Source organism: Ochotona curzoniae, unplaced genomic scaffold (assembly GCF_017591425.1).
Source record: "Ochotona curzoniae isolate NIBS_2020 unplaced genomic scaffold, NIBS_Ocur_1.0 scaffold_461, whole genome shotgun sequence".
NCBI classification, from domain to species: Eukaryota; Metazoa; Chordata; class Mammalia; order Lagomorpha; family Ochotonidae; genus Ochotona; species Ochotona curzoniae.
Genome location: NW_024467120.1, coordinates 3454237 through 3470938, shown reverse-complemented (window position 1 = coordinate 3470938; position 16702 = coordinate 3454237). Strand labels below are relative to the sequence as shown.

General features: G+C 50.1%; 1 protein-coding gene across 3 annotated transcripts in view; it reads right to left on the bottom strand.

Annotated features, from left to right (window-relative positions):
* GMPR (guanosine monophosphate reductase) overlaps positions 1–8578 on the bottom strand; it is a 35955-nt gene extending 27377 nt beyond the window's left edge. Inside the window, exons 1-2 of one of the 3 annotated variants that reach the window (XM_040967755.1) lie at positions 8438–8578; positions 48–167 (exon numbers count right to left, since the gene is read on the bottom strand). In XM_040967755.1, the coding sequence (XP_040823689.1) occupies positions 48–92 (45 nt within the window). In that variant the 5' untranslated portion in view covers positions 93–167; positions 8438–8578. Of the gene's footprint in view, positions 1–47; positions 168–7166; positions 7326–8437 lie in introns of those variants that run through there. The other 2 variants (XM_040967754.1, XM_040967753.1) reach the window with 2 other exon arrangements.
* Between the last annotated feature and the right edge of the window lie 8124 nt (positions 8579–16702).

Sequence of the window (16702 nt, the reverse complement as noted above, 5' to 3'; positions counted from 1 at the left end):
TGACAACATACTGCGGACAACAGAGGGAGAAAAATGTGCTGCTTCACCTGTGACATCACAGCCGCCATCTCAAACGTGCCCACGGTGTCCATGTTGGCCACGATGATGGGAATCCCCGAGTAGGTCTGCTTCGAGTTACGGAACGTGAAGGTTCGCTCAAGATCCACCTGTTGGCCAAAGGGGGCAGAAAAGTGAATGCTGCTCTTCTTCTGGGACAGGGGCAGCATTTCTGGAACACGAAGTGTGTGCAAAGAACAGGAAGGAAATGCTTAGGTTTGCTTAGGGCTTGGCGACATCTTCTAAAGATAGCTTGGGTCTCTGAGGAACCCAAGTATTGGGTGCAAAATTTCCAACGGAGTGGATGCGGCTGGTACGGTGGTCAAGACACAACCCACGAAGCCTGTATTCCCTCCCCACAAGCTGAGCTTAAATACTGCTCCACGTCCCATTCTAGCCAGCTCCCTGAGAATGTGCACTTGCAGGTAACAGCCCAAGTGGCTGAGTTCCAGCCAGTCACATGGGAGACCTGGGCCGAGTTCCCAGCTCCTGCTCCAGGCTGGTCCAGACCTATCTATTGCGGGCATGTGTGCAATGAACCAGATGGGACGTGTCTCTCTCACGCTCTTGTTTGTTCTTCCTTTCAAATAAATAGGAAACATTTTAGAAACGCAAACGGACTCCTCAGCACCACCCTCGGCCTGTGGAAGGCTCGGGCTCTTCTGCTATGACCCCAATCTCACAGCTCCCTCTCCTTCACTAACCTCTGCTGTCCAATGACCTTTTCCTCTCCCCCAGCCTGGTTCATGCAGCCCCAAACTCCCCCCACACATGCTCTTTTCTCCACTTCCCAGGACTGGAGAGAAATGCTCCACTCTCTGTGCCAACCCTGTCCTCCCTTCCATCAGAAACTGGTGCAATTCTCACCTTTCCCTTGAATCCACACTCCGAATTCACCTTGCAGTGAACTCCAAACCATCAAGCCCGAGACTTGGCAACCTTGGCTGCTGTGTGTTACAAATGCTGTGGGCAGAAGCCCACTGCGACCATATGGTCACAGCTGGAGAGAGGGCCTTCCCATTCCATGGGGCCTCCAACTACAGAGCCTATCAACTGTCAGCAAGCCAGAACAGCAACCCAGCTGTTGCAATCTAGCCTAGCCTAGAGCAGGATGCCAAGACTGGGTCGGAATGACTTCTTCAGTCAAGAGCAGGGCCCATACCCACTCTTATCAAAGTTTCCCCAAACCCTTCTCCCACCAGCTCCATTTCTCATTCAGGTTCACTTCTGGCAGGGGTTGGCCGACAGAGAAGGCCAGGTGAACACAAGGACAGTAGGGGACATCTGAGAAATTCACAGTGTGGGCAAACTCCCCTGCAGACTCCAGACCCGGTGGCCAGTGACCAGAAAGGCCTGGTCTCCCGCTGTGCCTCCCACTGAGCCTCACCTTAGCATGGGGAAGGCTGCTTCCTGTTGCCAATCTCTGGGATGTTCAAAGTCCTGTCTGGCATCTCTCGAGGGTCAGGGGCCCTACACTAAATTCTGTCATTTGTTTATCTGAAAGGCAGAGCAAGAGATAGGAAGAGATCTTCCACTCACAGGTTTAGTCTCCAAACGGCTATTAACAGCCAGGCCTGGCAGCCAGGGACTCCACCTTGGCCTCAAAGGGCTTGGCCTCAAAGGGCTCTCACAGCCCTTGTCCCCACCTTCCCAACGCCAGATGCCACCAGGATAATGGCTACTTTCCACACCCAGCCGAACCCCATCACTGAAAGTACACAAGACCGAGATCTCCGAAGGACAGCCCTGACACCTCGAGTGTTTATGATACTTAACTCAATGAGCGAGAAAGGAAAGGATGGTTCCCAACTTCATCCACCTCTACACACATGCACACGGAACAGGGGACCAGTTGGTCACGGCGAGAGAGACGCTTTAAGAATTCCAGGAACAAAATGTGGCATTTAATCTGCTGCAGCTGGTCAAGGCACCAAATATAGCACCTCCAATTCCCACTGTGCCAAGCCTGCTTTGAAAGGGAACACAGAGTAACAGTCTCTTCTCTCTCTTAAAGTCAGCCTGACCACTCAGGACTTCGAGGGCCCCTACATACAAATGGAGGTTTACCAGCATCTCCCTTGATGAATTCACTGTTAAAGAGTCAGGCCAGAGCCTGGTGCAGTGGTGTAGCGTGCTAAGCCTCCACCTGCAGCACCAGCATCCTATATGGTTCATGTCCCGGTTATTCCACTTCTGATCCAGTTCTGTGCTTATGGGTTGGGAAAGCATGGCCGAAGTCACTGAACACACGTGGGAGGAAGCTTGTGGCTCCCAGTTTCAGCTCTGGCTATGGTGGCCACTCAATGAACCAGTGCATGCAAGGCCTCCCTCTCCAAACAAACCTTAAAGAATTAAAAAAAAAAAAAAAAAAAAAAAAGAAGCCAGGCTAGCAGCTGCTACAGAAAACATGACATATCCTCCCACACTAACAAAAGTAATTTTGTTCAAGACCAGGAAGCTCTGAAGCACTGTGGCATGAGGGAGCCAGCCTTCCGCCCGCCCCCACAGGGCCACACCCCTTCCCTTCTCACTCAGATCCTCCTGTTCCGTGCACAGATACCCCAAGTCTGCATGCAACACTCTGTGCACACCCACCTCCATTTCCATGAATAATAGCTTCTGTGCAGCTGCCCTCTGGGGTTGCCGACGGGTGCACAGGCAGCACAGCTGGCCTTTGGGAAAAACACATCTGAAGAGAAGGCCCATACAGGCCTTGGGATCAGCTTCAACCGACACACGGAGGGTTAGCCAGCAGCCCTAGCACCCAAGGCACAAACAACTGCGTGAACCCTGTGCGCCAAGGAGAGAGAGGCGCAGCTGAAAGAGCAGCAGTTGGGTGCCTTCACCTTGATCAAAATGAACAGAACGAGCAATGCGTCTTATAGTTGGGATGGTTCACTGTCTCCCCAGTCTGAGTCAGGGATATAAACGTCCTAGAGGCTCAGCAAGTGTGGAATAAGTGAATGCACGGTGGAGGGGCTAAGCAGCAGCCTGCATTTGGCCGCTGCCTGCGCATGAAGGTGCCAGGAACAGACATGGGTACTTGGGTACATGTCAGAATCCTCCTCGGGCAATTTCCCCAACAGGCGTGCTTGGGCCGCCCCACACTTTATGAATCAGCATCTTTGTGCTGGAGACAGACAGTGTACTTTGGAGCGTCTCCCTAGGCCATTCTGACGCACACATGACTAAGAACAAGCCGGAGTCAAACCCTCTAATTTTACAGGAACTGTTGTGTCTGTGAGAAAGATGCTGATTTTCCTTAGTGATTTTCTTTGGAAATAAGGTCTCTGCGAGGGATCAGGATGAGGTCATGACTTGGATCTCCCTCCAAGATGACTGACGTCCTCCTGAAAGGGGACAGGAAGGACAGCAGGTGGAGATGAAGGCAGAGCTGGGGGCAACGCTGCAAGTCACAAACACCCAACCTGGCCAGAAAACCAGACGCTGCAGAATCAAACAGCCCTGCGGACAGCACCCTCGGGAAGGCTCCCTGGACTTGAGGAAGGAAGCAATAGATGGAGTTAAGATAGATCTCCACCCACATACTGAATCAGAATTTCAAGACACAAGCACCTGTTGCTCCAACCACCTGCCTTGTGGTTTCTCCTTAGGGCAGCCGCAGGCAGCTGACACAGAAACAAAGGTAGTAAAATCAGACCTAGAGCTTGGACTAAAACCCAGGGCTCCTTTCTCTTACCCCATTATTCTCTCCCCAGTCTTCCCTGATCCCCCCCGGCTAACCTATCCAGCTTGTAAAGAATGGACTGCAACTCTACTCAAAGGACCGCTGATGCAAAGAATCCTAATTTTTTTTTTTTGGTTAAGATTTATTTATTTGAAAAGCAGAGCTGATGTGTAAGGTAACGAAGTGAACCACCTGTTGGCTCACTCCCCAGTTGGCTAGAGCAACTAGGGCTGAACCAGGCAGAAGCCAGAAGCCCGGTCTCCTTGTCTCCCACGTTAGTGGCAGGGGCCCCAGCATTTGGCCCATCTTCCATCGCCTTCCCAAGTGTGTTAGCAGGAAGCTGGACTGGAAGTGGAACAGGCAGTACTCAAATCTACATCCACAAAGGACGCTGGTGCTACAGGTAATGGCTTAATCCATTATGCCACAATACAAGCCCCAGACACTGCAGTTTTAAAGCAGACTGGCTGCCCGTCACATCTTCCCTGTCCTACGACAAGTAGGCAGGCAATTTTCTGCTACAAATGCTCTGTACTGCCTAACTTCCAAAGTCAGAGTTCCATGAATGTGTTTCTAAGAAAACCTGACAAATTTGAGTGCTGAGGTGTATAGTGTCAGAGGTCACGAGGAAGGAAACTCTGGGAACATCAAGGAAAGACGCCAGCTTGCCCAAGCTTTGCCTCAATCAACAATCAAGTCACCTCCATGACCATCCTATGGCACGCAACTCCTCTGTACCAGGGGCTCATGGAGAGATGAAGCATGTAGGGAAATAGCCGAGAAATGTCTGCCCACCTTCAGCACCCACGAGGCCCTGGGGGCCATCTCTGCACCTGCTTTTTGCTTTATCAAGCAACTTCACATCCGTTCCATGTGAAACTCACCGGGGAGATCTTGCAGGAAGAACTTTCACTTCCAAGGGAGGGGATCACTCCTCCTCTCACTGCCTGATGATCCCATTCCCCTCCCTCCCCGCCAGGGTTTGGCTGGGAGCTTTTTTTTTGCCACTTGCTGTCCCAGCCAGACCCTGCACCAAGGGTGTGCCTCTCTCTCTTGGCTCCACTTGAACTTGTTACCTGCCAGGCCCAACTTCAGTCACCTCACATCTTGTTTCACTGTTTAATTCATTTATAAGGCCGAATGAGTTGGAAGTCTCGCATTTGCCGATTCTCTATTTAAATGGCCCCCCTACAACCTGGACTCACACAAGTTGAAGCCAGGAGCCGCTGCAAACTCCATCCAGGTCTCCCACAAAGGCAGCAAAGACCCAACCAGTCAGGTTATTACTGCTGCCTACGTATGCATGCATGAGAAGCAAGCTGCACTACGGAGCAGAGCCGAGACGCAAAGCCAGACACCTCAACATGGGCCATGCATGCTAACTGCCAAATGCGCACCCTACCTACCACTTAGCTTCATACTGGCATCCCGTCACTCTGCTATCAAGATGACCTTCTGTTTAGGGTGCAGTCAGAAATTTATACCTGCCTAACCACTTCAGGCAAATGGAGGAAACACTGATAGGATTACAGACACTTAACCAGAGCTTCACCATGGAGGCAAGGAAAGGGATTACCGGTGAATGGCCCCATGCCTGCAAGCTAAACCACAGGGACCAAGCACGCAGGCCAATCCGGGCTTTCAGGCACACAGCTGACAAGATGAAATCCCTTCACAAGGGCACCAAGTGTGTCCGTGTAGCTGCTCATTTAGACCACGACATGCCACTCCATGCTGGGACAGCATTACTAGTGGCCATCAGCCCAAATCAGGAAGCCAAGTGTTATATGACCGTGTACTATTCCCAGGAGAGAATAACGCATTCTACTGTCTAAAGGTTCAATGTTCTGTGTTCGCAAGAGGTTTTGCTGCTTAGACATAATCTCCCTTGAAATGCAGTCTTGCAAAAAAAAAGAAAAGATTTATTTTTAATTGGAAAGTCAGATCTACAGAGAGGAGGAAAGAGAGGGAAGATCTTCCGTGCGTTAATTCACCCCCCAAGCAGCCACAATGGCCAGAGCTTCACCAATCCGAAGCCAGGTGCCTCTTCTATGACTCTTACGGGTGCAGGGTCCCAAGGCTTAGGGCTGTCCTTGACTACTTTCCCAGGTCACAAGCAGGGAGCTGGATGGGAAGCAGGGCCTCTGGGATTAGAAGCGGCGCCCATATGGAATCTCAGCATTTGCAAGGTGAGGAACTCAGTTGCTAGGTTACAGCAAACTGCCCAAAAGCAGTCTTGTCAAGCTTCCCCCTTCTAACTACATACAGAACCAAACAGAGGTCACCTAAATTGTCAGTGCACCCAGCATTCCCCTACATTTTCCTCTGGGTCGGCCTTAACATGGACCACAGTTTATACTTCCGGAGTTGCCCGCCAAGCTGCGATCATTTCCCGAAGGCTGCCTGGCTCTGGAGCACCTGAGAGGACACCACAAAGGACAGGCACGGAGTCCTGCCCAGCCTCCAGGCAGCCCAGGCATTCAGCTCCTCCCCACCCCAGCTCCAGAAGCCAATGCCGTTGCTTGCAGAAGGTCGCTCCGGTTCTGTCATTGGCCAAGGCAGGAGACTTCCCTAAACCAAACAAGCCCTGGGCTGGCAGCAGCCGGCACTGCGGTCAGGCCTGGGCAGTTTCTCCGCAGAGGGAATTTATTTATGGTGCTGTTTGTGGAGCTAGCTCAGCCTCCCGTCTGCCCCTTGGCCAGTGTCCTGCCGGGCTCTCTCAACAAGGCCACAGTAGTGAGTACACAGCGGGGCTTTAAAGCCTGGCCTTCCTGTCCCCCCTATCCCCAGGCCCCTGTTCACCTGTTCCCAAGGCACCAATCTCAAGCCGAGTGCGCCCTCACCCTAGCCGAGCCAGCCACCCGCACGCACCCCAGCGTCTTCGGCCTCTCTGGGGCTGGCGACCACCTAGTGCCACCCGGAGCTGGTCCTCCCAGACCAGCTCCCAGCAAAGCAAACCTTGGGTGGAGTGGGGGTTGGGGGAGGGGGGCAGGACTAGTCTTGCATAAATGGCCAAGAAACCCCACAGCTAACCCCAGTGCCGAAGCAGCGCCACGCGCCTGTGCCAAAAATCACAAGAACCTGCGGCTGTTTGTTATTATTTTTTTTCTTTTCCCCTCTCCCTATTCCTTTCCCTGCGGACTCTGCTGTTTTCCTGCGCTCCCTCTCTGGTTCCCGCCCCCATTCTTAATAAACCAAGCGGTCACCTGCTCTTCGCCGACAGAGAAAGAAATTCTAATTAATGACCAAAATGCGGCCGGCCTTCCCCACCGTGCTCAAGGCGGTGGAAAGGCAGCCACGGTCTCCCACACTCTCAAAACGCACCGAAGCGCCACAGGCAGGACGACCCCGCGTCCCTCCCCGCCCCACATCCCCCCGGAAAGCCCAATTCCACCCAAGGCGGCTTTGGAGTGGCTCCCACCTCGGCTCGGCTCCTAAGGCTGCTGCGCTTGGGCCGGAGCAGGACATCCTTGAAGTCGAGCTTGAGGTCGGCATCTATCCGGGGCATGGTGCGGCAGGCGGGGCGGGAGCCCGGCGGCTCTTTCCTGCACCGGCGGCGGCGGGGGCGAGGACGCGGGGAAGCCTGCGTGCGGCCGGGGGGCGCAGCGCGGGAGCCGGGGTTGCAGTGCCGCGGCCGGGGGCGCAGCGCGGGAGCCGGGGTTGCAGTGCCGCGGCCGGGAGCTCTCGCCGTCCGCTGCACGCTGCGCTCTTAAACCCGGCCGCGCGCGCGCCGTCGGTCCCACGCCCCTCGCGCCCCTTGCGCCGCGCCGCGCTCCGCCCCCGGCCCCGGCTCCCCGGAACGCCCCCCATGCCCCGCGGGCGAGGAGAGGCGCAGAGCTCCAGCAGGTGCTGGCCGGCAGCGTCTGGGATGGCTTGGGGCCGGCTTTTTTGTTGGTTTTGTTTGTTCTTTCGGGTGTTAGGGGCTTTGTTTAGTTCTTAAAAACTTTGAGGTGTGCTGCGCTCTGCCGCGCAGACCTCGGGGTTGGAGAGCCCTGAATGCCCTGTGCCCCCCCCAGGCTCCCAAAGTTGTGAGGGTGTGTCCAGTTCACCTGTTGGCTGTGCAGTCTTTCTTAGACCTGCTGATTGTGCTTCAGGGCCAGCTGGCTCCGCACCACAAGGCCAACTGTAAGAGCTTAGAATAACCGCCTGATTCTGCTTCTGTATATTGCTTTCTGCTGAGCAAGAGTAGAGCCATGTTAGAACAAGTATAGAGAAGTCATTTCATGAAACAAGTAAAGTTTTAGTTTCCCAGAAATGAGTCAGACAATTACAGGAATAAAGAAGATAAAGAAGCAAGGCCAACGCAAGAATGTAATGGATAAGAAAGTGACAAGGAATACAGACTGTCAACAATTGAGAAAATATACAAAGTTAAGGGACCCCCGGACTATCTAATCTGAAAGTGAGAAATGCTGACTGTTATGCAGAGTTTATGATTTTACCCTATAAAAACTGTTCCAAAATGTTTGTGAGGCGCGCAGAGTCCTGGGTGCCTCCAGAGACTCTGTTGCCCATTCGCGAATGCTCAATAAAATCCTCATGCTTATTGCAGCCTCTGCGTTTGACTTGTTTTGCCAATGACGGTGTGGCTCCCCTCCACGGGGTTGGACTCTCCCCGAGTCTAACAAACAAGGACCCGTTTTTTTTATGTATATAAGGAAGCTGGAGGAGGTTGGGCGGAGGCTCACTCACCTGAGGAACTCCTCTGTAACCCTCGACCCTGGGTTGTGTCCCACGTGGAGAAGCTTGTTCCCATTTTCCAGCTGGGTGACCTTGGGACAGTCACACTCTCAAAGCCTGCGTTTTTCTCATCCAGAGGAAGAGGCAGGACGAGCTGCAGGCCTCCACTGGATTTCTGTGAGTTACAACGTGTGTGCGCGCTCACGAATTTGCCCTTGCACGCTTAGGACCCCAGCAGCCTTCACTCTGGCTCCGCGTGCGCCAGCCATGTATTCAGGCTCACATGTTACCTTATGTTCTTTGTGCTGTAGACTTGCAAACTAGATCAGCAACTCCACAGGGGCATGGGTTATCAAGTTTTCTTGAAGTCCCCTGCAGGCTGGAACTGCTGGCAATGGATTTCATAGACACAGCGCTGTATCATCTGGACGCAAATGTCTGCCCGGGATAAAGGTCTTGGCCCATCCCACTTGCTGTTGTTATCTTTACCCCACAGGAAGTTCTTCAAGCGCCCTGGGAGGGAGAGGTATCTGAGAATGAGGGAAAGTCACCACAGTCAGTCCAGCCAGAGAAATGTGTGACTTTTATCAAATCATGAGATTCTGCTTGCTTGCCAAGTGGTGAGAAGGCGCCTAATTGTGGTCTTGAGTTTCCAAATTAAGACCAAATAAAGGCTAATGACTTTACCGCGTGGCTGTTTAAGTTATTGTCCCCAGGGGGAAAAGAAACTTGTTGCTAGGCAGCTGGGAGAAGTGGGCCCCCTTGTTCTTTATGGTTTACTCTTGCAACCCAGCACACCATCTCCCCTCTTGGTTTCTAGTTCATTCGCTTTTCCATTTGAGCAGACAGGAGTTGTGCTGATGCCCTAGTAGGAACGGGCGTGTCCATTCCTGAGATGAGGTGGGACAGTGGTTACCGGTGATGACCGTGGGAACTTGCGCAGTTGACGGCAAAGTATGAAGCTGAGGAATGAACAGAGAAGACAGTGTTAGCACGATCTATTGAAAAGAATGAGACAGAAACTTCTGCCTCTGAGAGTGCTGGCGGACCAGGTGTCCCGGAAGAGACCCATAACACAGACTGCATTCAGACCCATGAGTGTGGGTCCCTGGTGTGTCTCCTTCCACATGCTCTCTGGGATACTCCAAGGCGGAGGGCTTCCTGGGTGTGGAATCCTCAAAACTTCTCAGTAGCCCCCTGGGTGAAGGACTGCCCTGAACTGCTCCCTGCCCCGGGGAGTGGATGGAATGCCTACACACAGGGCTACAATGCAAGACTGATTAGATATGAATTGCTCTAAGCACAACCTTCCTGCACAGTACTGCCTGTTGAGGGTTTTATCTCTGGAATAGCAAATGACTCCTTCAAGCCAGTGACCTTAACCTTGTCGGGCCAGCTGGATCACTCTCTCAGGTCAGGATACACTGGGCTGAGGAAGGCAGTCCAGCAGCTGGTTCTTCCTCCCAGTCCCTGCTCCCTCATTCCATTGCAACCAAGTTTAATGTCTTTAAAACATCTCACTGGGGCAGCATTGTGACGTAACCTTAAGACCACCACCTGCACTTGCTACTCCACTTCCTACCCAGCTCCCAAATAATACACCTGGGAAGGAAACAAGCAATGCCCAAAACCTTGGGCCCCTGCACCCAGGTAGCAGAGCCGAATGAACTCCTGGCTCCTGGCTTCGGCCTGGCTCAGCTCCAGCTATTGCCACTGTTTGAGGAGGAATAAAGCAAAACGAAAATAAAGGAAACCTTTCAAAACAACCATATCTGTGGTCCATCTTGCACACATAGGTGAATATCTTCTAGGCTGGCCGAACATAACCTCTAAAACCATGTGGGATACATTCCGCTTGCCCACAGTGAATCACCCATTGATGTTTTGATGGGATCTTGCGGTTAAGTATCCCTCCATCTTAGTTCATTAGAGACAGGATCTGTACTTCTCTTTCTTTAAATGTCTCTATCAGAGAATGGGCTGGGAACTTTCCCTTGCTCTAGTTCCTGAAAGAGCTTACACAGGATTGCTGTCAGTACTTTAAATATTTGTTAGAACGAACTGCTGCATTGACAGTTATGAGGAATGAGAAAATATTTTAAGTAGACAAATATCTCTCAAAATCCAGAAATAATTAAAACTGAGAGTGAAGGGCTTGGAGATCATTCAAAATTTCAATGTTCGGTATTTTAGGGCTAAGAAAGAAGTCGCCCTTATTTGATACTTTTTATGTGCTTCTAAGAAAGATTTGTCCCTGCAGATTAATGGAATAACCTTGTAGTACCAGTTCACTGTGCATATCTGATGATATCAGGATGATAAGATGTGTATCAGGATGATAAGATGTATATCAGGATGATAAGATATAGCACACCAAGTTTCTGCTGGAATCTTAAAGATTTATTTTTATTTTTTTATTGGAAAGGCAGATATACAGAGGAGAGACAGAGAGGAAGATCTTCCGTCCGATGATTCACTCCCCAAGTGAGCGCAACGGCCGATGCCTTGCCGGGCCGAAGCCAGGAGTCTCCCACGCGGGTGCAGGTTCCCAAAGCTTTGGGCCGTCCTCGACTGCTTCCCTGGGCCACAGGCAGGGACTTGGATGGGAAGCGGGGCTGGCGGGATTAGAACCGGTGCCCATATGGGATCCCGGGCGTGCAAGGCGAGGACCTTAACCACTGCACCATTGCGCGCGGGACCCATTCTGCTGGAATCTGTAAGAAGCAGTGAGGTCTCCTGTCATGCCTGGGGATGCTTGGGAGGGGAGGAAGGGGTAGATGGGGGTGGAGATGGCAGGGATACAAATTTTGTTTGACAGTCTGGGGAGAAGCCCTAGGTTTTGCATTCCTGACAAGGGCCTAGGTGAAGGCCACCGATGGGTAGCAAACAGTATCTGTTAGAGAGAAGTTTACTTGATTGCCTTTCTAAGCATTATTTAAAATACTTGAAAGTATTGAAGTTTGCGCCTGGCACCCAGGATTATTCTAGTGTCCTCTCAAAGTGACTGTTAGGATTTACCAGACTTGGAACGAGGTTTTTCAATAAACTGCATAACCTTCACAAATAAGTCTTTCTTTTTCTTTTTTTTTAAAGATTTATTCATTTTTATTACAAAGTCAGATATACAGAGAGGAGGAGAGACAGAGAGGAAGAGCTTCAGTCTAATGATTCACTCCCCAAGGGAGCACAACGGCCGGTGCTGTGCCGATCCAAAGCCAGGAGCCAGGAACCTCCTCCAGGTCTCCCACACAGGTGCAGGGTCCCAAAGCTTTGGGCAGCCCTAGACTGCTTTCCCAGGCCACAAGCAGGGAGCTGGCTGGGAAGTGGAGCTGCCGGGATTAGAACCAGCGCCCATATGGGATCCTGGTGTGTTCAAGGTGAGAACTTTAGCCACTAGGCCACGCCGCCGGGCCCTATCATCTCCTTTTTACATGTGAGGGAATAAGGCTCAGAAATCATGCCTGGGTCATTCAGTCAACTGGGTAGACCCGCTGTCTCACTAGGAGCTGCTGCTTCTCCCTGCTGTCTTAATGCCTGTGCATTCTATGTCACAGCCTGCCATGGGGTGTACTAATGTGTTCCATGACTGTAGCCAAATAACAGAGGCTGGGCGATGCACACAGAAGGTTTATTTAGCTCTCAGTTTGGTAGGCAGAAGGTCCAGGATCAAGTGGCCTTATCTGGCAAGGCACCCTTGGATGGTGCATCATGTCATGGTGGGAGCTTGTATGAGAAGCAGAGATCACGTGATGATATGGGAGACCAGAGAGTGTGGGGTGGCCAGGTTTTACAGAACAAGCAGGAGTCCCATTGGAACGAATTCCTGCATGACCTAACCATGTCTCCCTGGGCTCTACCATGTTTCAAGTCTTCCACACTGGGGACCAGCTTCTAAACCACAGAACACGGTGTCCCTATTACCCCAGATTTCTTAGCCTTGGCTCCACAAGCCCCCAAGAGATCTCTAGGTTGCTGAATGGAAAAATTTCACTAGCTTCTCATTGAAATGTCACATTAAATGTTGGCAACAAACCACGGTTGGGTCAACTTCCCCTGTGACTCTGTCATCATGGAAATCTCAGATCTCTTCCTACGTCATGACGACTGCTGAGATCCCTCATTGCAAAATCCGAAGTATTGTAGCTGTTGAATGCATTGTCACTTCTTGGAATTTAACGTGTTAGCCAACAAGCATGTAAATGATCAGCTCACAGCTTTCTGTATTTGAATGCCTGTATTCATTCTAATTCATTTTTGTACCTTTAAAAACATGTTTCTCATCTTTACAGATTCAGAAAATGTTGAGGAGATTTTCTTCTTTTTGGATTTGAAAAAAAAAAAATTGTGCATCAGGTCACCGCATTCAGTTGTTTATGCATGATTTGAAAGGTTAAACCTCATCAACTCTCCATCCAGATTCTGCTTTCCTGAGGTCAAGGGTCTGGTTTTTAATCTATGGGGCTGAGGCTCAACAGAAGCAGGTGCACCTTCATAGAGTAAGTCGGTGAATGTGCGAGGGCAGGAAAAAGAAATAGGAAGTAAACCCAACCGTGAGCCAGTAGCAACAGATTGGCTAGCATGACTCCAAGTTTAATTTGAGCTAAGGATTAAAATAACTGCTCATGACCTTAGGCTGATGTTAGAACAAGCCACGCATGAGGGAGGCATCGCTCTCAGGATTATACAAGAGCAGCTTTGCCCCTGAAGGTGACTCCTCCTTCAAAGAATTTTGGTTTTTTTTTTTTTTTTTTTTTAGGCCCCAAATTGCATTCTTCCAACTGAGAATGTCCATGGCTCGGTTATCTGTCTATGCTGATAATAACCTTATAGAGATGGAAGTCACAGACCATGCACTTCACCTAGCTGAAGGACCCATTCAGTGGTTTGGGGAGTCACACAAGGAACTGTGCAACTTGAACCCCAATTTAATCAAGAGCTCTTCCCTTATGCCAGAAGGGACCCCCTACCTGTGAGCTGATTTTGCTATTTTTGTCCCTTCCGCCTACCTCCCACAATCACAGACAACCAGGAATCTACTTTGTATCACTAGGGGTATGCTGATTCTGGACATTTCACATGGATGGAACCAGGTGATATGCTCTTCTATAACTAGCTTCGTTCATTTGCTGTAATATTTTCAAGGTGCATCTGTGCTGTGGAGAGAATCAGTACTCCATTCATTTTTGGAACCAAATACATTCTCCATTTTGCCCAGCTTGCCTTCTAGCCCTATAGTTTAAATCATGGAATACTGGAAAAGGACTTTTCTGATGGTCCGAGGGGAAGACACTCGCTTAGGGGAGGGTGCCCTGCCTCGGGGACAGGTGTTCTGAGTGGAGTCTGAGAGCTGAGCTCCTGGGAGGCTGTGATGCCTGTGGCGAGCTTGGGAGAGTGACATCACCACTGAGAGGTCACGCAAGGCAAAAGCAAAAGGAAGAATAAGGTCACTGAGCCATATTCCACAGGGGCCAGGCATTGGGTCACACCCTGCATTCCAGATAAACTGTGTGTACAGGGCTTCACAGGGGGCTTTGAGTGATGGCCAGGCAAAAGTAGAGCAGGAGTGAACAGAGCAGGATGTAAGAGCAAAGTCACGTCTTCCTGAGCCTGCCTTTATTTCTTCATCCTTACGCACACTACGAATCCCATTACACAAACACACACACACATGCAGATGCTTCTTATCAGCTTCATTCTTTGTTTCATTTTCATGGCAATCTTGTAAGATTTCTATTTGATTATATTAAAAATCAAGTGCAAAGCAGACAAGCTCAAATGTTTTTTTTTTTTTTAATGTATTATTTATTTACTTGAAAAGCAAAAGTTACGGCAGGTTGTGTGTTGGTGGGGCATGGCTGGAGAGCTTCCGTCTGCACGCAGGTTCGTTTTCCAAACAGCCATTGTCTTTTGAGGACTAGCCCGGGCTGAAGCCATAAGCTAGAAACCAGGAACTCTATCCGGGTTTCCCACCTGGCTACAGGCACCTAAACATTTGAGCCCTGGGCTGCTGCCTTCCTGGACACATTAGCATGGAGCTGGATCAGAAATAATGCAACCAGTACTTGTTGGGGATGCCAGTATTACTATGCCACAAGTCCGGCCCCACACAGATGTTGTTGAAACATATGGCATCTGGATAGCCTGAATTGCCAACAGAATCACCAGCTGAGGTGCAAATCTACGCGTGTGAAAAATGAACTACTGCAACATGTGATCCCTTGTGAGTGCTGGCACAGCTGCCTGGGTTAGAATTGTGTACCTCACTCAGTGTGATAAGGGCATGACAGATGCGGTGGAGGCAGACATGTGGCACAGTGGTTAAGTCAGTTAGGATGTACTCATCCCACGCTGGAGTGTCTGAGAGTCCCACGACTCTGCTTCCAATCCTGCATCCTGCCAGTGCACCCTGGGAAGCAGCAGATGATGGTTCCAGTACTTGGGTCCATGCCACCTACGTGGGAAACCCTAATTGAGTTCTAGTCTCCTGGCTTTGACCCTGGCACAACCCTGCCTGTTACAGGATTCTGGAGAGTGAACCAACAGATGGAAAATCTCCAGCTCTCTGTCTGTTTGGAGCTGTTGTTCTACCTTTCAAATGCAATGAAATAAACCTAAAAATACTACTTTCAGGCTGTGTGTATTGAGCACACATGAGAGTACATAAGTGAATTTTGTGTTTAGATTGTGTCCCGATCTTCAGCCATTTCATTATGTAGATACAAATGCTCCAAATTTGGGGGAAAAATCTGGGCTTTGAACCCCTTTTTCTCCCAGGCATCTTCACCTGAATTACTCACGTAGCCCATAGCAGGGGGCACTGCCTGCTCACCAGCACATGACGTACTTGGCTTGACCAGCATAGAGGCCTCAACATTTTGGGATCAAGAGTTAAAATGTAAGAATTTTTGCCTTTAGATCTGATGGCCATTTCACATGTGAAGACTGGGAGATGGGACCTCAGAGGTCAGCACCTGCTGGAAGTAGTTGGTGGTGTGGCCTCAGAGGAGATGGATAACTGGTCTGTGATGCACAGCTCCTGAAGGGCTCTGCCTTCTGAACGTGAGCTTCACTTTTTCAATTCATTTTATGCACATACAGCTGAAATGCACTTACCTTGCTTATCTTTCGGGGTGGGAAAATCTAATTAAATGTGTAATTAAATAGCTTATCTAATGAAATGACTCCTTGTGACAGAATTTAGACTACTGACTACAACACAAAAATTAGGGGCTCACTTTTGGGCTACGATTCTACCTTGAAAAAAATGCTGGACATTAAAAGTTATGATGGTGCTTTTTGTTAAGGTGAGTATCGTAATGACTCAAATTAGTCTGTCTATGAAGTACCTTGAAACACCTTCTCTTTTCATCTTCAAACAATTTTATGCATCAGGCACTGTTACTGTATCAATAGTCAGACCTGTACCTTGAGGTATATCAATCACTTCTGTAATTTGCTAGAATTGACTCACAAAGAACTCCCTACTCGCATGCATATCCTAACCGGGCGAGCATCCTGACTCTGGGCTACAGAGGAGTTCTGGGGAAAGGAGATGGTGGAGCTGGCCTTTGGCCTAACAGTGGAGTTTCCACATGGGACAGCAGCATCCACGTCAGAGTCCCTGGGCTGCAGTTCCAGCTTCGCTCTCCCATCGAGCTTCCTGCAGGTGCACACCTGGCAAGCAGTGTGTCCCTTCCCAGGTTGAGTTCCCCAACTCCAAGCATCACTCTGGCCCAGGATAAGTTGATTAGGCGTTTAGATAGAGAACAGCTGATAGAGGCTTTAACATCTCTTTATCTCTCTCTGACTCTCCCTGTCTAGAATGAAGTAAGTAAATAATTCAACATTGTTTTAAAAAAATGGAGGGACCGGTGCTGGTGTGTTTAGTCTAAATATTTACCTGCTGTGCCAGTATCCCATATGAGTGCCAGTTCGGGTCCCGACAGCTCCTCCTGCAATCCTGCTCCCTGCTAATGTGCTTGGGAAAGCAGCAGAGGATGGCCCAAGGTCTTGGGCCCCTAAACCCATGGGGGAGACTCCAAAGAAGCTTCTGGGTTCAGACCCACCCAGCTCCAGCCGTTGTGGCCATTTGGAGAATGAAACGGCAAGTGGAAGGTCTGTCTCTTATCTCTGCATTTCTCTCTGCAAAATCTGCTTTTCCAATAAAAATAAATAAATCTTTTTTAAAAAATGGGGGCAATGGATAGACAGTAGCACTTCTGGAACACCCATGTTCGCTGATTACCTGTCAGTGTTATTTCTTGTTATTGTTATTTC